A 24,794-nucleotide genomic window follows, 5' to 3' on the forward strand; every position below is an offset into this window, starting at 1 on the left:
ACAATGTCATTAGATATTGAGAAAATGATCTCATTTGGAAAGCAAACTGCCCAATTCCTTCAAAGGAACCATCCTAGTATCCGCCTCAAGCAATTCAAGGAAACCACAGAAAACCTAAATCTGCCCTACTGAATTAGAACCCAGTATGCTAACCACTTCACCCTTTCCCCATCTTCAAATTACAATACAGATTCAGCTTCAATGTATAAGAAGTTTCATCACAACATACACTGTGTTGATGAATGAAAGACTCAGTCTCAATATAGCACACTGTTGCTTCTTGGTTCATATGCCTGCCCCCAAATCCATTTGATAAACTTTCTCTCTCATTTCTTCGTGCTTACAGTAAAAACCATTTGTACAAAATCAGTTCTGTGGTAGCCACCTCAATATTGACAATAGTAGTGGCCAGCAACTTCATTTCAATTCCTCAATTGGACCTCTTTTCAGAGCAGGATCAGCAAATCATCTTCCAAATTAAAGCAGCTATGTTCTTATCCAAAATATAAAGTTATGCAACTGTATATAAAATGCAATAATCAGCTTTCAAGGCAAGCAAGTTTAATTTTGTTGCATATGAAAGTGATTTAGTCATTGAACGAGACTGAATGGCTACTGAAAATATAAACCAAGTCTTTAAGTAGAAAGCTTTTGTGTGATCGCAACTGCACAAAAAAGAAATTGTATGTGTGTGTGTACACACACACACACACACACACACACACACACACACACACACACACACACACACACACCAATTGCAGCAGAATGCCCATTAAAATAACAGAACAGCTACTTAAATCTGCAGCTTTGAAATCAATCTTCATTTCATGCATAAATACATGGGAAGTGTTTAAAAAGTCTGATAGCAGTACTGATTTGTAGTGCATACCTGAAATAATATAGGTAACTGCCTTCATTGCTTCATGGTAAGATACCAAAAGTTTTATAAAAATAGAGTTACCCTCCGCAGCAATAGTCTGACAACAACCACCGTTTAACTAACAAAATATCAGTCACGATCAACTAATGCATGCTGCGAAGATTTCTAACTTACTTATTCAGTCTGAATGCATTATCTGCATGTGTCACGGTAAATCAATACTGCAGCCAGAGATTACACAGCCAGTACACTTAGCATCTAATATAATATTTCATCTACTTTGCACCTCATGTAGCAAGTTACTACCATCAGCATTAAGAACATGCAACGAAATGTCCTCTTTTGTTGCCCTGTTGTGTCCTTGATTGGAAGTTAACTTACTGGCATATCTTCGTTGAAACAGTTCATGAAGGTCAGGATACACACTCCGAAGAACCATTATAATGCCAAACACATTTTTCATAAGAAATATGGATGCATTCTTATTATAATTAACCCATATGTAAATCCGTATAGCTAAGAATGGTATATCAATTAGGCAAAGATGCAAAACATTATACAAAACATTAAGTGGCAAGAACAAACGTACGTGATTCATATCAGACAAGCTTAATTTGTAAAGTGCAAGAGCAGGTAAAAAGAAATTAAATGAACACACTATAAGAACTGAGTTTTCTAATGTGTAAGTAAGTATCATTTTAGTTTCGTTTACCAACAGCAGTGCCAACAGATTAACTGTGTCCAGTATCTCGATACCTGTTTTCCACCCAACAGAAGTGACATAAAGATAACGAGGAGACTGGCGAGTGGACCAATTATGCCCTTCAGCAAGTAAAATGAAGATTATTCCTGATAATGCAATTGTTATCTGTAATGCTTGGTTGCCCAAGAAGTCATCTGCCTTCAGATGATCAGGTATACCTGACTTGAATATTACTGCTACTTTACTGAAATGAAATGTGCTATAAATTATCCACGAAACATAACTTAAAGGCATGATGCCAAGTTTTGATGTGGGAAACTTACGGTGTAAAATACGTTTTGGCGACAGGAAAAAAGTATCTGTATCAAAATCGCTTTTCACTTTTGTCAGGTACTGGTAAGAAACAGTTAATGTTCCAGCAAAAATAAAAAGACTAGCAATATCTGCAATGAACCAAAAGTATGGTGTGACATGATGCTTCGAGTGCTTAATAATGTAATAATTGAGAATTGTTCCTTGAAGAATCAGTATCGTGATTAGAAACACTGCATCCAAGATGTGAAAAATCATTCGTCTCGGAACTGAGCAGCACGAAGCTTCCGATGGAACAGCCATGTTCTATACAATTCAGTAGCACTTCAAACAGATTTTATACTATAGTCTCTTAATGGTCTTCAGCAATGCAGGAAAGTATTACTCCTTTGTTCTCTTGCCACCAGCCAGTTGAGTGACAATGAATTTTGCCTGAAAAACACAGAAGAGGAATACATACATTAAACCCGAGAGATGATCAAGAGTGTAATTAATTTCAAGATATCAGCAGAGGGGAAGATTGGCAACAAACTTTAAAAAATGCAAAACATGCATTTTGCCAGGTGTTCAAAGTGTAACTACTGTTCATAGTAGACTCCAGCAACAACAACTTAGGTCAACCTGATCATCAAAATGCCTGGTAATAGCCATATGTGGAGGTATGTGTATAGTCAGCACATCACTCCTGAACAATTTCAAGCTGTGAGCTTCATTTACTCGTTCTCTGGGCCTGAAGTAAGAAAGAGATGCTCCCATGGGCCTCACCACTCTTTGGTGAGTACATACTTGGCTATCACAGGGCCCCAGCCTTTGCAGCACTACTACTACTACTACTACTACTACTACTACTACTTTCTGTGCTGCAAACCTACACTTCGACTACCTCTTACCTCCTCTGACTTTCCGTCGGATGTCATTTTTGTATATGGTTCATGATTTTAGTCTCTATTTCTAGTTTCAGACCCAGTGCTATCCTCATCTTCCATTAACGATTATATGGTCCCCATTATTGGATTTGACCTGTCATCTTTCCCAAATTTTACAGAACTGCATGTCACCCAGGGAATGTTGCCCACTGTGATGTGTGATCCGCCTCCTTGCCCTTCCAAGCTGGTACCCTTCCTTCCTGTTGTCATAGTACACCCAAAACCCAGCATGGTAGCCATTCTGTTGTGGGGGGAGGGGTTGGGGGGGACTTAAATATCTGCACGATAGTAGCCACTAACCACGCAGGGATCGCACTGTTGGTGCCTGTGCTGCACACTCCCCATGTATGCCATGGAGTATGTACCCGACATGACTGGGGCACAGGGACTCCCAGCAACTAATTACTGGCCAGATAGCCATTGCTGTAGCTGGGTGGCACCCATGAGGAGAGCCCCCATTCGGAGTGGGTGTCACCATGGCAGATAGTTCGCACATGAAGCGACTTAAACTTTCTTCTGCTGGTGGTCACGCGCCCCAAGCAGCGTCTTCAAATGGAAAGGCCTCATACAATACAACAATGTATGATCCAAATGCGTTTGCCTCTCTTGCCATGCCATGGGAGGAACATAGGACTGGATGACAAGGAGCAAAATCCTCCTCGCAATACCTGATTTATACCAGGACCTTTTTGATCACAAAGCCTTTATTTTTCAGGGTGTATACGACACGGCAAAATCGGGAGATCTGGGAAAACCCGGGAATTTTTTCATCCGGGAGAAAACTGGAAAAAACCCGGAATGTTTTAGAATTCCGGGAATTTTTCATTGTTTTTGTTCTCAGTTAAATTTTTGTAATTTTGACTGGTAAGAACCGATACTCTAACAAAGGATATTACTGTATCCTGCCACTGCAGAATAATACTGCAGCAATAAAACATGAACGAGAAAAAAAAACGAAAATAAAAGTTAAACTGCAAAGGAAATGCGCCATATACAACAACAAAACACAGTGCTCATAAAAGCGTCTGCCAACAGGAAAATATGTCAAAGGCTTTAGGAAGACTATGCAATGCTTCGTAACAACAAATTGCCTCCAATGAGCGTGACCTCACAACTGTTTACATTAGATTCGTTTTAGCAGTTACAAGCGGGATCATGCGTATGCGCAGTTGAGTAGTAGCTTCTCCTGCTTCTGGCTACAGAAATGTGGCTGTTGGCTGTGTAAGCAGTCACAGCAAGCAGCTAGATGCTACCGGGAAAAATTTTACTGGAGCGCCCAAGCTGCCAGATTCATGCATGCGCAGCAGGCCCAGATCTGGGGTGGAGGAGGGGCAAATTCATATTCTTGAGGAAAAAAACCTTGTTTCACAAAGCGCCTAGCATCCAGCGCATGTTAGTCTATCGATTATTAATATGAATTTGAAACGCATCCCTGTCGGTTTTTGAACATTTCCGAACACATTCTAAGTTGATTTCTGAATGAATCTTAAGTTGATTTGTGAATGCGTGCATAGTGTTCATGATGTCTGTCACAAAACAAACTTTCCTACAGACAAAAGGGGCTATACGAGCTGAGCGGAGTAAGGCCGAACGGATGAATGCCAACTGCTGTCTGCTTGTGTGGTTGATTGGGTTTGCGAATGATAAGTGTTGTTATAATTACTAGCGAAATCCATAGATTCAGACTACCCGAGTGGAAATAAATAACAGGTAAGAAAGATTACGTATTAAAATGTCTCTGAGCACTATGGGACTTTACTTCTCAGGTTATCAGTCCCCTAGAAGTTGTTGTTGTTGTTGTTGTGGTCTTCAGTCCTGAGACTGGTTTCATGCAGCTCTCCATGCTACCCTATCCTGTGCAAGCTTCTTCATCTCCCAGTACTTACTGCAACCCACATCCTTCTGAATCTGCTTAGTGTATTCATCTCTTGGTCTCCCTCTACGATTTTTATCCTCCACGCTGCCCTCCAATGCTAAATTTGTGATCCCTTGATGCCTCAGAATATATCCTACTAACCGGTCCCTTCTTTTTGTCAAGTTGTGCCACATACTCCTCTTCTCCCCAATGCTATTCAATACTTCATCATTATTTATGTGATCTACCCATCTAATCTTCAGCATTCTTCTGTAGCACCACATTTCGAAAGCTTCTATTCTCTTCTTGTCCAAACTATTTATCGTCCGTGTTTCACTTCCGTGCATGGTTACACTCCGTACAAGTACTTTCAGAAACGACTTCCTAACACTTAAATCTATACTCGATGTTAACAAATTTCTCTTCTTCAGAAACACTTTCCTTGCCATTGCCAGTCTACATTTTATATCTTCTCTATTTCGATCATCATCAGTTATTTTGCTCCCCAAATAGCAAAACTCCTTTACTACTTTAAGTGTCTCATTTCCTTATCTAATTCCCTCAGCATCACCCGACTTAATTCGACTACATTCCATTATCCTCGTATTGCTTTTGTTGATGTTCATCTTATATCCTCCTTTCAAGACACTGTCCATTCTGTTCAACTGCTCTTCCAAGTCCTTTGCTGTCTCTGATAGAATTACAATGTCATCGGCGAACCTCAAAGTTTCTATTTCTTCTCCATGGATTTTAATACCTACTCCGAATTTTTCTTTTGTTTCCTTTACTGCTTGCTCAATATACAGATTGAATAACATCGGGGAAAGGCTACAACCCTGTCTCACTCCCTTCCCAACCACTACTTCCCTTTTGTGCCCCTTGACTCTTATAACTGCCATCTGGTTTCTGTACAAATTGTAAATAGCCTTTCGCTCCCTGTATTTTACCCCTGCCACCTTTAGAATTTGAAAGAGAGTATTCCAGTCAACATTGTCAGAAGCTTTCTCTAAGCCTACAAATGCTAGAAACGTAGGTTTGCCTTTCCTTAATCTTTCTTCTAAGATAGTCGTACGGTCAGTATTGCCTCACGTGTTCCAATATTTCTACGGAATCCAAACTGATCTTCCCCGAGGTGAGCTTCTACCAGCTTTTCCATTCATCTGTAAAGAATTCGCGCTAGTATTTTGCAGCTGTGACTTATTAAACTGATAGTTCGGTAATTTTCACATCTGTCAACACCTGCTTTCTTTGGGATTGGAATTATTATATTCTTCTTGAAGTCTGAGGGTATTTTGCCTGTCTCATACTTCTTGCTCACCAGATGGTAGAGTTTAGTCAGGAATGGCTCTCCCAAGGCCATCAGTAGTTATAATGGAATGTTGTCTACTCCCGGGGCCTTGTTTCGACTCAGGTCTTTCAGTGCTCTGTCAAACTCTTCACGCACTATCGTATCTCCCATTTCATCTTCATCTACATCCTCTTCCATTTCCCCTAGAACTTAGAAGTACTTAAACCTAACTAACCTAAGGACATCACACACATCCATGCCCGAGGCAGGATTCGAACCTGTGACCATAGCGATTTCGCGGTTCCAGACTGTAGTGCCTAGAACCGCTCAGCCACCGCAACCGGCCTGATAACCAGACTCTTTGTTAGAGCAAGGAAGGAGGAGAAACGGAGACATGACACAAACTATGGAACAATGTGATGATTCCAAGTCTCTATAAAAATTTCGTACTACTACTTTTCAATCTCATGCTTGAGAAACTGGAGTGTATGAATGAAGTGTGAAACTATTTCCTAAAGTAAAGCTTTTGCTTGTAGTAGGCCTAATAGGCATTTGATATTGGTACTTTGTGAATTATATTCTGTCGTTAGAAATGACTGTTTGTGCCAAAATAGTCTCTTTTATTTGGTGTGTGTTACGATTGTTGCAGTATTAGAAAGGCCTATTTTGTTTTATCTAGAAGAGAGTGACAAAATAGACGTATTAAGATCGAGAAATAACAGCAGGCTTGTGCCCTATTTGTATTAACAGCTTTTTCAGTATTAGACGACATTTCAATTTTTCACGTAGCAAAACGTTTGACGAACTTTGATGAGGTAACAGATTCTTTTGCAGAAACGAAAGCACGCCATGTCAAGCTGTAGCAAGATTAGAGAGAAAAGGTTCTTGGAGCTAAGGATTGAAGAAATGTATATTGTCATGCTTGTCTCATGTCTTTACTGGTTTTACGTATCCTATATTTAATTTTATGTCACACAAAGCAGCAAGTTGTTAGCTGATAGGGAATAAAGAGTACACATTTTCTGAAGAGTTCTTTTTTTTATTTTCTAAATAGAGGGAAAGGGTGTCAAACTGGCCGACTATAAACATGAGAGGCACCACAGGACATTTTAATTTCCACTGTCCTGAATATGGTTTGATGGCATCCATTGCAAAATATACACGTTTCAAATCCACAGAGCGAAATACCGTGACGTGCGATAGGGGAATGCTGTGTGAAGAGGTGTGGCACTGCGCTTTGGCACACCTATGACCAAGTAACATGTCTTACGTTTCCTTCAACACATATGTTTTATGCATTAGACTCTTCAGAAAGATTTGCGCTACAAAATGAATATATTTTTGAAAATTCGATTTTTTTCTAATTGACGTCCTGTCTGAAACGCTCAAGGGAGTGGCTGGGTATTGCCCCAGTTCAGAAATATCGTAGATCTGGGGCTGACGCGCAGGGCAGTCTGAGTTATAGTGGGGAAGTGGATAGTCTCCACGTGTTTACATTTAGTGATTTTGCTGTTTCCTCTTCGTTTACTGCTCTCACATGAAATGAAAACAAAACAGATTTCTGTGCCCAGGGGCTATCAAGTGAATTAAAATACATTCACATCATTACGGAAGGCTAAAATGTATTGTTAGTTGCAGATTTTATTTTATTTCCACCTTTCTGACAGTCAAGCATTAATTGCCTTGCAGAACAATGAAGTTAATTTTGTCAGTCTGCTAAAGAAATTTTCTTTTATTAATCTTTTCCGCTGAGGCAGACAATATATTTGAAACGAAGCGTTTAATTCCACACACTGTTCGCTACATTTCAAGTGCACGTTTTCAACTTCTAGCACATATGGCATTATGCCATAATAAAGAACCAAACATGAGATAACATAGTACTGGTACTCCGAGAAAATTTACATCCCGAAAACTACATTGAAAAGCTTAATATCAGGTCGTGGCCTACTTCACTGGGAATTTGGACATACGAATGTGCACTTTAAATATGCACTTTAAATGTGCACATTTTAGTATGGGTCATGAAATTCCAATGCTCTTGGAGTATCCTCTGATGTCTTGTTTGTTTTATGACATAATGTAAGATCTTCTCAAGTTTTACACGCACGAACATACGGGACCCCGCAGAAATGAACCTATTTCTAATAGGTCGCGGGAAAATATTCTGAATGGTGGTTTGAAATGCTTTGCTATCAAAGTAAATTTCCTTTTACGCAAGCTGAACTATGTGCGAGAATGTACGATGAATTTCTTAAATCACCGAGTGTTTGACTCTCATTTAGAAATAAAGTCTTTGATGACGAGCTATTTAGATGAATTTCGAGCCCAGAAGGTCAGATATTTATATCGTTATTAAAAATTTTACTGACACATTTCTGTGATTATCTTACATTGTAATACGCACAGAAAAGGCCAACATTACATGTGAAAGCATAGCCTCTCTTGCAGCGTATTAATCTTATAGACCAATATTATATGTGAAAGCTTTGCTTTTCATGTAACAACACTGTGTATATTAATTTAAACCATTAGCTTTTTTTGTTTGTGTGTTCACGCTTCTTAACAGTGATGTTGCTATTGGCTGACTACATCACGTGTCCTCAGCTCTGAATACCCACTGTCATCGGCTGGCGAGGTCACGTGACATGAGCTATGCCTGGCTTACAAAAGATCATCGCAATTTCGATTTCAATGCTTCGGAAAGTAACATGCGGTGTTTGGTGGAATTCGAATTTATATTTTCGTAATACGAAAATATGCAGCTTACATGTTGCTGCTCATCAAAGATCTTTCCAAAACATGTTTTTTTCCCCCATGTTTCGTTTTCTAAAGCACCAGGAAATTCTACGCCTGTGTATAAAACCATAAACATTCAAAGGATTGATAAGTTATACAGTTCTGAGAGTTAACAGGGAAAAAGTATGTTTCCACCAGTGAGAAAGTGTATTTTTAACTGGGAAATCCAGGAGAAATCGGGGAATTTTTTTCCCTTGTCCGCATATACACCCTGTTTTTTGTGGAAAACATTGAAAACATATACAGGGAAGCTATAGCCATCCCTAAGATGAAGAGCAGTCCCCTCCTCACTAAAATGTCATCTCCTGCCCCGGTCACACACACGCTGGTCTCGTATGAAAAGTTGGGTGACATTCCCCACAAGAATCTCAAAATGGTCCAGGGCATCATATTTCACCATGGTCTTCTTCTACAATCTGATGGTGAGCTGCAGGTCAACTTAAGAGTGATGAGGTGTGCACTTCATCTGGTGTGTCCACAGGGGACCAAAGAAAAACGGAGTTGTTACCTGGGCCTTCATCTCGACTTTCGATGTTGGTATATTGCCTCAGAAGGTCAAGGTGATGGTCTACTTGTGTGACGTGAAACCTTATACTGTTGCCCCTATAAGATGCTAAAGGTGTATGAAGATTGGACATATATCTTCCTGTTGCACTGCTACCCGTCTGCAAGGATTGTGCTAGTCGGCTGCATACGAACATTCCTTGTGCCCATCCTTCCACCTGTGTAAATTGTGGTGAGCTCCACACCCCCTGCTTACTAGATTGCTCAGTTTTTAAGTATGAGAAGAAACCCCAGGGCTCTAAGACCCTGAACAAGCTCACATATCAAGAGGCCAGAAGGAAGTATGAGCATCTTAATCCCAGAGAAATGTCACACGCTTACGCTACAGCTGCAACATCGTTGGCTTCTCTGTTGACAATGCCTTCCTCTGTTGCACCTCTTACAGTGGGCTCCCATGGCCACTCACTGATGCCTAACCCCCATGTGGTTGGGGTCCTCCTTATGCTTCCATCGCACACACTTCAGGAACCTTGGCTCCCCACCTGCCAGGGACACCAGTGCCCATCCCCCAGTCACAGACACCTAATCCTCCTCCGGCTTCTCTAGCGAGGAAGAGGTCCCTTGGGACCCTGCCATGGTTCCTGCTGGTCCACAGACAGACACCAGCCAGTGACTGAAGAAACCATAGGCTGCTGGCCATCAGACTTCTCATTCTTCCTGTGTTCCTGAAAGCAATTAAGGGAAATCTTCTGTGTCCTCCTCATCTTCTAAGGATGAGAAGGACAAAAAGAAGTCTCCCCCCCCCCCCCCCCCAAGATAAAGGGAACTCTGGAGCCCCGCATGCCACTGCATGTACTCCTTCCACGCCTAAGATGGAGATCCTGGTGGCCCCTGAGGCACCAGGTCGCCCCAGGCAATGTGCCACAGAACCTATGTCAGTGAACCCCTGACATCTCAACTGGTCAAAAGTGATGGAAGCAAGACTCCTGGGAATGGTACATTTCGTACCTCTTCATCAAAGGTATGTGCAAAGACTCTATGGCTTCCAGTCCCCTGTAAAAAATATTTCCTTAGATGGTGACATTTAGCTGAGAAGTATGGTCGCCCATCTGCATCTGAGAAATTGCTGTCACTATCAGTTACATAAAACAGCACATGGAGTGAATGCACTAGTCTTTTACTACCCCCACCTGGATCTATATAATGCTCCATTCAGTCAATGGGAACTGTCCAGTGTCCTAGCCCATTGCCCTGATTCGGCCCCCAGGGCCATACTGCATCCACAACCAAATGCTGAAATGGCTCTGAGCACTATGGGACTTAACATCTATGGTCATCAGTCCCCTAGAACGTAGAACTACTTAAACCTAACTAACCTAAGGACATCACACAACACCCAGTCATCACGAGGCAGAGAAAATCCCTGACCCCGCCGGGAATCGAACACGGGAACCCGTGCACGGGAAGTGAGAATGCTACCGCACAACCACGAGCTGCGGACCCCAAATGCTGAAACAGATCTAGCGTATTGTGAGCGTCATGCCCCTGCCCTCTTTTAATTGGATCTGGAACGAGGGTGAGTTCCCATCTCAGTGGCTAGAAAGTGTGTAGTTCTTGTACTTAAACCGGGTAAGAACTCCCTAGAAATGGACAGTCATTACCCAATCGGACTTACCAACATTCTCTGCAAGTTGCTCAAATGCATGGCAAGCAAGTGGCTGTGTTGGCTCCTTGAGTCTCAGGGCTTTTTGGCTGCATCTCAGGGCAGTTTTCGCAAAGGCCACTCCACAGATAGTAATTTGGTTCACCTGGATTCCACCATCCAGGTGGCCTTTGAACATCGTCAGCACTTCATTGCTGCCTTTTTTAAACTACAGAAGGCTTACGACATGACATGCTGTCACCCCATCCTTACTACATTACACAAGTGTGATCTCTGATGTCAACTCCTGATTTTTCTCAAGTGCTTCCTTTCACACCGTATGTTCCAGATTCAAGTAGGCACTTCACTCAGTTGCCCTCCTCCCCCCCCCCCCCCCCCACCAATATCCAAGAGAATGGGGTCCCGCAGGGCTTATACTGAGCATCTCTCTCTTTCTGGTGGCTATCGACAGTCTAGCTGTGGGTGTGGGTTCTCTAGTATCGCCCTCCTTATATGCCAGCAATTTTTGCTTTTATTTTACTCTTTTAGTATGGTTGTTGGCAAGCTTCACCTACAAGCGTGCCATATAACGGTGTGGGCGCTGGCTTTCACCTATGGCTTTGGGTTTTCAGCTGCCAAGACTTGTGTCATGCACTTATGTCGCCGTCGTAGTTCTGACCTCCCCCCCCCCCCCCCCCCCACACTCTCAGAGCTTTACCCAGATGATCAATTACTACTTTTAGTTGAGGTGCACTGCTTTCTGGGACTAGTCTTCAATTCCCCCACCTTTGTCAACTTAAACAAGCGCTGGCGACACCTAAATACACTTCACTGCCTCAGTAACACTAGCTGGGGTGCAGATCGCTCTACCCTTCTGCGACTATGAAGCCCTGATTCAGTCCCATCTTGACTATGGAGTCTTGCATATGGATCGGCATCACCCTCAGCGCTGTTGATACTGGACCCCATACATCACTGTGGGATCCGACTTGGGACAGGAATATTCTGAACTAGCCCTGTGCACAGTCTACTAATCGCTGGATTCCCTCCATATCAGGCACCAATAACAGCTGCTAAGTTACACTGTGTGTTCTTAGCTTCTCTGAAAATCCCAACTACTGTGCCTTTTCCCTGAATAGGAGCTCCATTTACCACAGCAGCAATCCAGAACTGTCCACTCCAGTGTCTCTGTTCAAAACTGCAACTTTCTGCATTGTGCCTCTGGTCAGGGAGACACGCATCTGCCCCATGGCTTGTGCCTTGACCTCGGATTTGCCTCAAAGTCTTCTTTGGTCCAAAAGATTCTGTTGACCCCACAATTTTTCGCCGCCTGTTCTTGGTCGTCCTTGAGAAGTATCCAGGTTCAGAAGTGGTATTCAGTGATGGCTCAACAGTCAACAGATGAACAGGCTTTCTATGCATACATGCACGGTGCAGTGAACTTCATTTCTTGCCAAACGGCTGCAGTGTCTTCATTGCTGAATTGATGGCCATTAAACCAGCTCTTAGCCACATTTGTTCTTGGACTAGCAGGAGTATTCTACTCTGTAGTGCCTCCCTTAGTAGCCTCCATGCTGTACACCAATGCTATTCTTCTCATAACTTGTGGCTATCCAGGATCTTGTCTGACCTATATCAAGCCGGATGGCCAGTTGTTTTGTTTGGACCCCCAGCAATGTTGGGATTTCGGGACATGAATGAGCTGACCTGTTGGCCCAGCTGGATGCCAATTCTGGAAATGGTGGTCCCAGAACCAGACCTTCTGTCATTATTTGCCATCAATCGCTGGAAGCCTGGAACTCTGATTGGTCTCTTCTGATCTTCCCAAACAAACAGGACAATTAAGGAGGCCACGACTACATGGCTGACTTCCCTGCATGCTTCTTGCAGGGAATTCACCATCCTCTGTTGACCTTGCATTGGCCACACTTGGCAGATCCGTGGCCACTTCTCGTAAGTGAGGATGCCCCTGAATGTCGATGTGGACCCCACCTCCTGATGGTGGCTCACTTACTTATAGCCTGCCCTAATTTGGCTGCTTTAAGGTGGCACTTAATCTTCTTGACATGCTACCCCTGGTGCTAGGAGACAACGCCAACTCAGCTGACCTGGTGTTACATTTGACTCCATAAGGTAGGGCTATTTGGCCTCAATGACCACCTGAATTGCTGGTGGGGTACCCCTCTCCGGCTCCCCAACGCCCATCTGGGGTGGTCCTTGCTGCATGGCACAGCCTAGCCTCTATCCTTCCCACTTTTTATTCTCATTATTCTTTTTCATTTCTTGGTTTTAATGCCTTGTCTTGCTTATCTTTTAATGATCTGTCTACGCTGTCTTTTCTGGGCTTTCATCTCTGTTTTTTATTGTGTTATTTACACTTAGAATTTCCTCCATCCTTTGAGGACTACTACTGGTTTGCTCCTTAAAGGATGAAGGGACTGATGACCTGCGGTTTAGTCCCTTTCACTCCAAACAAACAAACAAAGAAACCGTCACCCTAACATGTGGTGCAACAGGAAGTACATTCTGCCATGCATTTCACTGTTGTTTGACAGAGAATGGATGTAGATGCAGATTTGAACACAACCGAACACATGCCGCATTAACTGATCTGAAAAAGCTCTGACACAGTTTCATATTATTCTAGTAAATAAACACAATAGGGCCGAAGGCTGGTATAGCCCTGCAGGTTCCAACTTCTGCTGGACAGATCAGAGTGTTACCACCTTAGGAAATGCCTCTGTGACCTCTTAGCCAGCAAATCCAACAATCATGTACATAAGGACAGGAGCCGCATAGCTCCTGGGCAATACACAATACACACCGAATTGGGTGAAGTTGATGGGGGAGGGGAGCATTAATATTGCCTTACAACTGAGACAGTCTGGCTGAAATAGTCAACACTGACAAAAAAACAGGCAGACTGCTGTCTGCAAGGTGGCAATCCCACGATCAGACTCACTCAGTGCGGCACGCGTGATTTGGTCATGGGACAATTTCTGACTGTAAAGTACCCAACCAAATCTCAGAATTTGATCAAGCACATACAGGATGAACACACTTATGAAAAAGAACAAGCAAAATTGATCTTGAGAACACAAAGTGGCTATCTGTGGCGTTAGAGGATTAGCGAACAAAGAAGAATAATAAGTAAATTCATTAAAAACTATTATGATAAACCACTGCTATAACTGGACCAAAGAAGAAATTTCAATGGAATAAATATGATGTTCTACAGCAGACCAGCTCCACAACAGAGAGGCAAGAAATGTGTAGCAGTTTACATCTGTAAAAACTGGGAAGAGAAAAATAAAAGAATATAACTATGTTCATGGCAGAACCATGGTGCTGACTGTACCGGGGGAAAGAAGAAATGTGGCAGTGATCGGAATCTACGCACCTGAAGAGGTAAAAATTGACGAGTTCACAGATTTTTATAATACCCTCCATGAAATAGTATACAACTATAACAATAACCATCAAATAATACTTCTGGTAGACCTAAATGCTAGAGTCGGAAATACCATCTCAGGAGTAGTGGGGATAATGCGGGAGAAAACTATACATCAAAATGGGAAGCCAAGAGATTTCGCTGCTTTTAACAGATGAAAGGTAATAAATACATTATTTTGAAGAGAAAAAAAATACATTCAACAAATGTACATGGTCGGTCAAGGGATACAGGTCTATCATAGACCACATAATAATCAATGGCAAACTAGAGCAAATAGTAAGAGAGACCAGAGTATTTACAGGATATGACATGGGATCATATCATTTTATAGTAATATCTCAGATGCACTTGTTCACAGAAGGAGAATAGGAAGTTACCCAAAGAATGAACTTTAAAAAATAAATCTCCTCAATGAAGACAGTGTCAACAACTTGTAACAAAGACAACTAACCAGATATCTTCTGCAAACAAAAGCAGCTGAAGATATTGAGCAGAAATGAAACATTATAAGAAAAGCAAAAACAAAGGCTACTGATGAAACACTGGGTAAGAAGAAAAGGATGTCAGACATAGGGGCCTCAAAAATCTGCACATTAAACCTTGAAAATACCATAAATATCAAACATAAAGCTTGTCTCAGTTATCTTAACAACCTAACAGAAGAAAATCATCAGATTTACAAAGAGAAGAGGAACATTGCTAAAAAGGTGGTAAAACATGCCCACCAAGAATCTGGGGAATGATCTGTATTTATAATCAAAGATGCCCATGGACAACAAACACTAGCCTACAAGAAAATGGAAATGCTTAAAAAAGCAGACAGAAATAATGTAGATAAGTAACACAGAACAGCAGCAATGGGTCTAACACTACAAAGCCCTTTGGCATTCAGACGAGCAGACAGGAAATGAAGAAATGGAATGTATAGACTCACAAGGTGTGGACGATTTATGCATAGAAGAGGTGACCTTGAAAAACAGGAAAGCTACAGGCACAGACAACATCAATACTGAACTTCTAAAATACAGAATTTCTTTCCACCTGAGACTGCTAAATCTATTCAATATGTGTTGGAAAAGAAATATCATATCAAGGTCATGACAACACGCAAAAGTAATATCGCTGCTTAAAGGAGATAGAAGTAACTGAATAATTATAGAGGGATATGCTTACTGGACGCAACATACAATTTTTACTCTGGGATCCCAGACGTAATACTTATGATGAAAGAGATCTCCTCTCCTCCCCCTCCCCCCCCCCTACACACACACACACACACACACACACACACACACACACACACACACACACACACATGCACAGTGGGTGGGAGGTAGGGAGTGAGATGATGCAATTTTCACAGAGAATCAGAATGACCTACTAAAAGGATTTTCACAGACTACAATATGACTATATCCAGAAAGAAAACTAAAACACACAATTATATGACAGGACTCCCACAAGAACAAAAATAGCAGTGAATAATACATTAGTAGAATAGGTCACCCACTTTAATTATCCAGGATGTAATATCACCTACAATAATGACAAACATATAAATGACAAAGCAGCAAACTTTGGAAACATATCTGGAACAATTAACAGATACTTTAGAAACAAGATACAAAAAAATGACATGAATGAAGTAATGTCATTCCTCACACCACTCTACAGAAGAGAGCATTGGGTCATTTAAAAAAAAGGAAGGAAGGATGCAACACAGTACATTAATTTCTTCAGGGCTGTGAAAGGTTGTAGCTGATTATACAGATTAATAAACAGCAAAATCAGGAAAGATTCAACCATATTTGGCACAAGAAATGAAACTGAAGATAACAGAAGCGGAGTGAACATATCAACAGAATGAACAGTGCCAGACTGTCTTGCAAAGTCAGAAATTATTATCCAGTAGGTCGAAGAAGTCTGGAAAGACCAAGGAAGATGTGTGCACTGTAGCAGGTAAAAGTCTAATACCAAAAGTGAAAGACAATAATTACTATTGAATACTGATACCATCAAAATCTTAACTATCCAAGGGCAAATGGTCATAACTAATACACATTCTGGCTTTCTAAATTACAAAATAGAGTAGTCTTGGGAGCTATATTAAGACATTTTCTGTACATGGCTCATGTGAATGACCTGCCTAGCTTTTAATTTCCAAAACATCACAGTATGGTATGACACAGTATTAATATTCACTCATTATGGTACGCATCATGGCATAAGTGAATCAGATTACAGTGGAAACGGCATTCAATGGATTTCAACCAAATAGATTAACTTCAAGAAACTGTGAAAATTAACTTGCAATTTTGTTCCAGAAGGTTTCAAATGTAGATATAATTCCAAAGACTGTCAAATTATTGAATATTCATCTTGACACTCAATCAAACTAAAATACTCACATGAACTAAACCAATATAAATTCATGGGAGTAAGACTTTGTATGAATACAAAATGGAATGACCATATAGGCTCAGTTGTGGGTAAAGCAGATGACAGACTAATTCATTAGCAGAATACTACAGAATGCACTCAGTCTACAAAAAATTTGTGTAACACGACCTAGAATATTGCTCAAGTGTGTGGGACTCATGCCACACAGGATTCATGGGGGATATGGAATATATACAAACAAGGGTAGCATGAATTGTCACAGTTTTGTTTGACTCATGGAAGAGTGTCATGGAGATGCTAAAGAAACTGAACTGGCACATGCTTGAAGATAGGCAGAAACTATCCCTAGAAAGCCAACTTACAAAGTTTCAAGAACCCATTTTAAGTGATGTATCTTAGATATATAACACAAATCCCTATGTATTTTTCTCACAGGTATAGACAGAAGCCTAATAACTAATTCAATGGTAAATACCCTCTGCCATACACTTCTATATTGGTCTCCAGAGTATTGATGCATATAAAGGTGCTGTTGGAAGATAATTCTATTACTGGTTGTCAAATAATATAAAGCACCCCTATTTTTAAGGGCAAGTTGAAATGAGTTGTTAATTAAAAGATGTTTATTCATTCAAATGTCTCTGAACTCCATTCATATTTGTTTTTTGTACTGAAATATATTAGTGGTAGTAAATATTTGTATAATAGTACAGAATACGCCAATCATATATTTTCATTGCATTTATGGTACGATGTTATTGCAAATGAACAAACAATGATGATGTCCAAGACAGTAAATTTATTACACGCAATTGAAGATTATTATTCTGGGAGATGATGCACAACCTCAATTTGAGAAAGGATAGAGGAAGGAAACTCGGTGTGTCCTTTTCAAAGGAACCATCGCAGCACTTTCAAAACAGAACTCGTTGTAAACTTAAATATGAATGACCAAGCACAGATTTGAGTTACAATCCTCTAGAGTGCAAATCCAGAATCCTGCCACTGCAACACCATGCTAAGTAACTGCTGGGATTAACTGAAACTATTATACTACTTTACCAAATCACAATCAAACTGCCACCTTTCAACTTAAACTATAGTTCACAACTTACATTATAAAAAACAGTACAGATGCAAATAAAATCGTCACTGTTCTGTTGTCTTCCTGTTTGCACATGACATCACACGCTTAACATAATTATGTCACAGAACAAAACCAACATACAGTATAGATAGGTTCAGCTGACCTCTCTGTTGGAGTGAAAGATTGTTTTTCTTTGACAGATGAAAGCAATTGTATGCATGTACAGTTAAGTGAAAGCAGTGAAGAACAGGAATCCACTTATCAACCAGTTATATTATCAATAAGGCAGCTATCTGTCAACGCAATTACTACAGTCCTGTGGTGTCATACAAACATTTTTATTTTTATTATAGAAGTACTGAGACCTCTGTGGAAATATGGTTGTTTTGAGTGGGTACATTTTTTTAATTATTAACACCGTCAAATACATTAAAACTTAAAAATATCAGACCTGTGTGAGAAAAGGGATTTTGATTAAAGTCTAGATTGGGCACCTATCAGTCAAAGCAATGTTTCTCTGGTGCTCATAGATTGGCAACATGTCAGTTTTGCATTGCCAGTGGGATCACAGTTTCATGTAACCAACGTGGAGTAAGGGAAGAGGCCATGTATTCCTACAAGTAGCAATGAAATTTGTAACCTTGGTTGGGACCTATTAGTACAGCTTCAATTGAGAATGTGACAACATTCCTTCACCTTTTGCTTTACAATACATTGTCTGCTACCTGCTCTCTCACATGCTGCATACAACCATCAGTTTGCACACCCCCTTTCATACCAGTCGAATCATATGGCAAGGATTGACAACGTTGCTGCGCAAAACATGTAAGCACACCACTGGCCTTAATCTAGATTTTTACTGCTTTTTTCTTTTTTTTCCAGCAAGTACATAAATGTAACTACAGGCTTCATAATGTGTACTGAAGAAAAACAAGATTGTTGAGCACATTTCAGCAGCTCGTGGTTAAACTATCACGCATCAACCAAACACTGACTTTAGGTTGGTCCACAGAGCAGACTGTCACTGAAACTTCCACTTTTAAAAAATGCTAATAGTGATGTCACTGGTCAAAGAAAAATTGCAGCGTTATGAACTCACTATACCAACTTAACCACCACTAATTCCTTTAAAAGATACATCACTGAAATAAAATACGAATTGCTGCAAGTTGGTAATAATGAAAAACCATCTAAATGAGTACACGAGGACAAATACCTTCTAAATTAACCCCAACAGGTTGTCACAATCAAGGAACAGATGTCTCTTGACTATTCTTTGTACTAGAGTGGCCAAAACACAAAAAAGGACCATGGAGTACTGGAAAAACTTTTCTCAACACACTACCATATGGCGTGAAGTGTGAGTTAAAAAAATAACAGTCTTAATTTAAGGTAAAAGAGTATCTTCTGACTACATTCTGAGTATTATGTTTACAACATTTATAATTTTTATTGTAAACATAGCCTATTCATCCCAATCTCAGTTGAAAAGTATATTTTTTCCATGCATAAACAAATAACTATGAATTTGAAAGCTGGCTACAAACTAACAAAAACAGAATAACTTTAAAAAAAACTGTATGAAATTAAAAGTATTATTGTTATGAATTTCCAAAATTCATTTCTGAATGAATACATACAGAAAACAAATATATTACTATGTTAGTTAATTAGTATTATACTAATATATTACTGTAATATCAATCTTTCCCTCTCATTCTGTACAGTAAGTCTCTCCAGGCCGAATTTTCCATAATTCTTCCCTTTTCCTAAACCTCGTCAGTCCTTTCCCTTCATCTCCCTTTGTTCCTCTTCAACCCATCTGCCATAAGAAGGAGCCACTGGCTCCAAAAGCTTGCACATTCCGTTAACTATTAAACATGTTTCCTCACACTGCTGCTTAACGATAGATTTTTTTTATCCCTCCAATAGTATTTTACTATAATACTTTAATTTCAATTATAAAGAGAAAAAAACTAAATGCTGTGTTGGATAGTTAAAAGAAAAAGAGGAAAAATTAGTTTCACTGGCTAATACCAGCAATGAAAATAAAGTAATTTTTGAATTACCTGTACCTAGAGACTACTGAATATCATCAGCAATACCATTTTGGAGAAAATATCCTTTGATTGTTTTTATTGTTATATTAGCTCACACCTCTCACTTTTAATTTAATTCTTCAGGTTCCATGCTACTATGTGAGTGAAAGCTACTTAATCATGGAAGAAGTCATCATCGTATAGTTCACAGAAAGCTGATAAAAAATTTCAAAACCAAAAAAGAAGACTATAGAAACATAAAAATAAAATTTTAGTATATGCAACAAATAATGTAATTCTGTGTAAATTAATGGAAGGAATTCTGTCTAGTGTTCACTGGTGAAAAAAGATGGAGATTAGTGTTTAATGTTCCATCAACAAAGAGGTTATTAGAGACAGAGCACAAGTTCAGATTAGGGAATGATGGGGAAGGAAATCGGCCATGCTGTTTCAAAAGAGCTTCCCGGCACTTGCCTGAAGCGATTTAGGGAAATCACAGAAAACCTACATTAGAATGGCCCGACATGGGTTTGAATCATCGTCCTCCCAAATGAGAGTCCAATGTGCTAACCATTGCTTCACTGATGAATATGGTAGCCCGTTTGGGATGAGTCCGAACATCATTAACCACAAATCATACGAGGAAGTATATCTACAGGAATGACAGACTTAATTCCAAGAAGTTTGAACAACACTCTGCACAAAGTCCATAAACTTGAACTGCAGACTGTTCTGACAGCTCTTTTTCTTTGCTCAGAACAAACATTATGAATGCAGTGTTTCCCTAAAAAATAACAACATAGAACCTAGTGGAGTGAACTTATATAAAGTAACTAAGCTTTTTGTACTCCAGTATCAGTACAGTTTCTATACAAAAATCTGAAAATGGTATTCTCAACAGAGCTTTTCACCACTTACAGTGTTTGTCTGCGCTGATTATTGAGTCAGCTTCTCACAGTAAAATACTGCTTCTGCAAGAGTAACATCTCCAAAATGTGCCTAGTGTGTTTATCCGCAGTTAAGTGTCAATCCATTTTCTGCTGACCATCTTCATCACACTAATAATTTACATTAAAATTAAATGTCTTTGACAATGACACTTGTGTATGAGGACCTGAGAGAACACAGTACAGAAGTAACCCAAATAACAAGACATTTAATTTAAAAACCAGAGCAGTCTACAAGGGCACTACCATAGGAATTTATCACGTCCCAGGAATTATGGGACATTTAGTTTTCTTCTAGCAAGGCAAAGTATTCAGTGATAATAGAGCATTATACACTAGGTATAAACCGAAGTAGACAGTCTACTTATTAAGACCTCAACATTTAGATGGATGAAGGTTGATGCTTTGTGCAGCTATACTGATTTAGAATTTGTTAAATCATCTGAGGCAAATGCTGGGAGACTCATTAAGCATGTTTGTATATACAGGATGAATCAGTACACCACCAACAAACTTTCGGATGAAAATAGAAGGAACAAGCTTCAAAACTACAGTCATTTTAGTAGAGCATTTATTCAGATTGCCAGTTTCAGCAAAACTATGTTGCCGTCTTTGGATCTTGCTCACTACACTTCACTTCAAAGCGTCTCGTGTATAATAATTTGTGTCACATAATGAACAGACATTCCAAGAACACACGATACATTATACCGCCATATCAAAGGTAAAACAATCATTATATAAAGTATCATACACAGTGCATTGAATACACAAATTCAGGCTCATTTCCAGTCTTTACCTGGCTTTAAAGCAAGCATGAGCAAGTATATTCAGTGCAATGTGTACGATACTCTTGTTTTACCTTTGACGTGCCGATATAATATAGCATCCGTGTTCCTGGAATGTCTATTACGTGACACAAATTATTGTGCACATGAATGAGATGCTTTGAAGCATACTGCACAAGATCTACAGATGACAACATAGTTTTGCCAAGGCTAGCAGTCTGAATAAATGATCTACTAAAGCGATCATGGCGTTATGAAGACTGTTACTTCTATTTTCACATCAATCTACACCACACCTAGAGTGGCATAATGTCAAGCATATACAAACTTTCAAATTTTGTTCCGAGATATCTTCCGAGTATTTTGAGATATGGGACCCACAGTCTTCAGCAGCTCACTACAGTTATTGCATTTCATTTGCTTTTTTGCCCCGTTACCATTTTATTGTACTGAAAATACTGAACAACCGTGCCAGTGTCTATGATATGCACTGTATGTCTTGTTTGGGAATGAACTTGTTCCATTCACTCATGGCACTTGCTATTGACAACACTAATGCTCACTTTACTCTTCATTCTAGAGTTGCACTGAGTATTGCTCAGTTATCTCAGGTTTGTTTTCCTGCCTATGTTGGTTGCACAGCAGTGTAGATAGGTTTACCGGCGAACGGCTGGTAGACATGTATGCACCATGACGACACTATGCCAAGATATTTCTGCAGTGACAGCAGCGATATCACAGCACTTTAGGATTTGCGGGTTGTTGCATTACTCTTTGTGTTGTGTTGTACATTTTCGTAATAGCATATTACAGGGTTTTCAATATATTGAAAGTATTTTCACAGAACAAAAGGTAGTTGTGATACAAAACTGAATAATCACTATTGTTCTGCAACAAGCTGCTGGAGACCATGTGCTCCTTATCCAAAAATTCTTGTATGGTATCCTCGAACAACCTCAAAGTTTCTCTGTGGAGTGTGGGTTCACCCGGCATTTCTAATCTGTACCTGTTTTATGCTTTCTCCTTGTAGCAAGGTAAAACATACATCATAAAAATGATCCGTGGAGTAATTAATTATAATACCACAGCTACTACTATGTGTGGTATACCTACTGTTACATGTAGATGTTACAACATAATAGTAGCATTTTTCAAAATAGATTGTTTGAGAGCCACCAGATCGTAATATGTTATGGTAGTCTGCTTTCAAAATTCGTAACAAGTACATGCTGGTGTTGTCGCAATTATCATACTTCCTAAAAATGACTGCCGCCACAGTTTGATTGCTCAGGTATTTCGTGATTCGCTACAGCTGCAGCACACACGCCACTTGCTATGCAGCTACAGATGTCCTGCTCGCTGCAAGAGTGTCACCGTAATATAAAAGTAATAACAAAATATATGTTGCTAAAACCACAGTCTTTCGAATGAAATATCGCCATCCACTTACTATTTTCGATGCTGAACGACGTTTTACAACATTTTGTTTTGGGTGGCCTTCATCCTCCTGATGCAGTTGACGTTTCTGTGGCCACCTCTCTGTCACTCATGATGTTCCACAACAAACAGTGTTTCGCAGGTTTCGCTTCGTCCAATGAACTTCAAACACGCTTGGACTTCGAGTGAGTCACAGCTCATTATGTGGAAACACCTGCTGTTATCTAATCGACGGGTGGAATTACAAATCACGAGTTTGTGAAGCATTTGCGTCTAGAATATTTGTGCAGTACTGTATCTTTGTTGGGTCATTTAATATTCTGTCCTACAAGACCTACAACTTGACAATGGAAAAGTGTGATATTCTAGGCTACTATGAAACTAAGAGTGCACTTAAAATTATTAGGTAGCCAACATTGTAATAAATCGTATTGTTTAGGTGTAGCTGGCAGTTTCTTTCTTTGCCAGTGCAATAATTCTGTAAATCTTTTTTGCGTATGCTTTCAGCGTAACTGTTGACTTGTTACTAATGTCCGCAGCTGACAAGAGACTGCGCGACAGGAATGCGACTGACATGCTCTCTACAATATAATAGTACGCACTGTTCTAAAAACATTTTCAAGTATGAAATTACTTTGTAATTGTGACTGACTTGAAGAGGTTCGAGCGGCGTAAATGTACTAAGTCGTATCATCTCTTTAGAGTACTGATCACAGTTTAACTAGACTGTGATACTGAACTGTAATTCTGAAATAACATCAGTGACTGTTGTACCAATATTTTATTAATACTGGTACTGTCTATACAGCTACTAAAATGCATTTTTTATTCATTATACACGTCTCGTTTTATTCGGTTAACACATCACCCACAGTCTACGTGTAGTCAGGCTTCAAAACAGAGCAGTTAGAATAACTGCTAATGCAACCAAAAGCCAGTCCTGTAGAGACTACTTCAAAAATTATAATTTACTGACTTTATTCATTATGTATTCTTAACAGTATTATGTTTGTAAAAAAGAATGATGGACAAAGCATAATGAATAAAGAGATTCATAATTACAATACACGAGACATATGTGATTATCATAGGATACTAAGTAGTGAATGAGCTGCTGATCATCTTCCACTTGATGATCGCAGATACTTCCGCAATAGGTTGACAATAATATAAAACAACTCCATGGAGATCTTTTTAAAGGCAAATTTAAACAGTTATAATTAGGAGAAAAATTCTCCTATTAGAGCACAAAGAAGGAGAATGTGCCCCTGTTTAGTAATGGACTGACTGAAAAGTGGGGTGCCATCTGCCTCATTCTACCTTCCTCAGCACCTTTAAAAATTTTTCCAAAAATTCTGGCATGTGAACATATTTGCGTTCTTTTTAACATGCAACTCAGCTCTCACACCTATAAGCTCCCCTAACTACAACTCGCTCTCACCCACTACTCTTATTACTGTAAGTTGTCCATACCCATCCACTCCCACTTGCCCATTCTCACTAACTGTCACTGTTTCCTGTCTCACAGCCACAGTCTCCTTCGTTCTGTCCTACTGCTACTGTCTCCTCTCAGTGCCACAGTCTCCCTCTTACTACCACTGTCTCATTCATTCCTTCCCACTGCTGCTGTCTCTTCTCACTGTCACTATTTCGCTCTTCCTCGTTGTCATTGTCATAGACTCTGTCTCTCATCATCACTGGCTCTCACCCACTTCGACTTTCCACTTCGT

The 24,794-nt window shown here is 39.9% G+C and overlaps 1 protein-coding gene across 3 annotated transcripts in view; it reads right to left on the minus strand.

The window, feature by feature from the left end:
* The window catches only part of LOC126464937 (transmembrane protein 121B-like), a 70,423-nt gene extending 47,224 nt beyond the window's left edge, over positions 1-23,199 (minus strand). Inside the window, exons 1-3 of one of the 3 annotated variants that reach the window (XM_050096271.1) lie at positions 23,078-23,178; positions 22,881-22,986; positions 1,030-2,330 (exon numbers count right to left, since the gene is read on the minus strand). In XM_050096271.1, coding sequence (XP_049952228.1) covers positions 1,155-2,201 — 1,047 coding nt within the window. In that variant the 5' untranslated portion in view covers positions 2,202-2,330; positions 22,881-22,986; positions 23,078-23,178 and the 3' untranslated portion in view covers positions 1,030-1,154. Of the gene's footprint in view, positions 1-1,029; positions 2,331-22,880; positions 22,987-23,077 lie in introns of those variants that run through there. The other 2 variants (XM_050096270.1, XR_007585967.1) reach the window with 2 other exon arrangements.
* Between the last annotated feature and the right edge of the window lie 1,595 nt (positions 23,200-24,794).

This window comes from Schistocerca serialis, chromosome 1, assembly GCF_023864345.2.
Source record: "Schistocerca serialis cubense isolate TAMUIC-IGC-003099 chromosome 1, iqSchSeri2.2, whole genome shotgun sequence".
Taxonomy (NCBI): Eukaryota; Metazoa; Arthropoda; class Insecta; order Orthoptera; family Acrididae; genus Schistocerca; species Schistocerca serialis.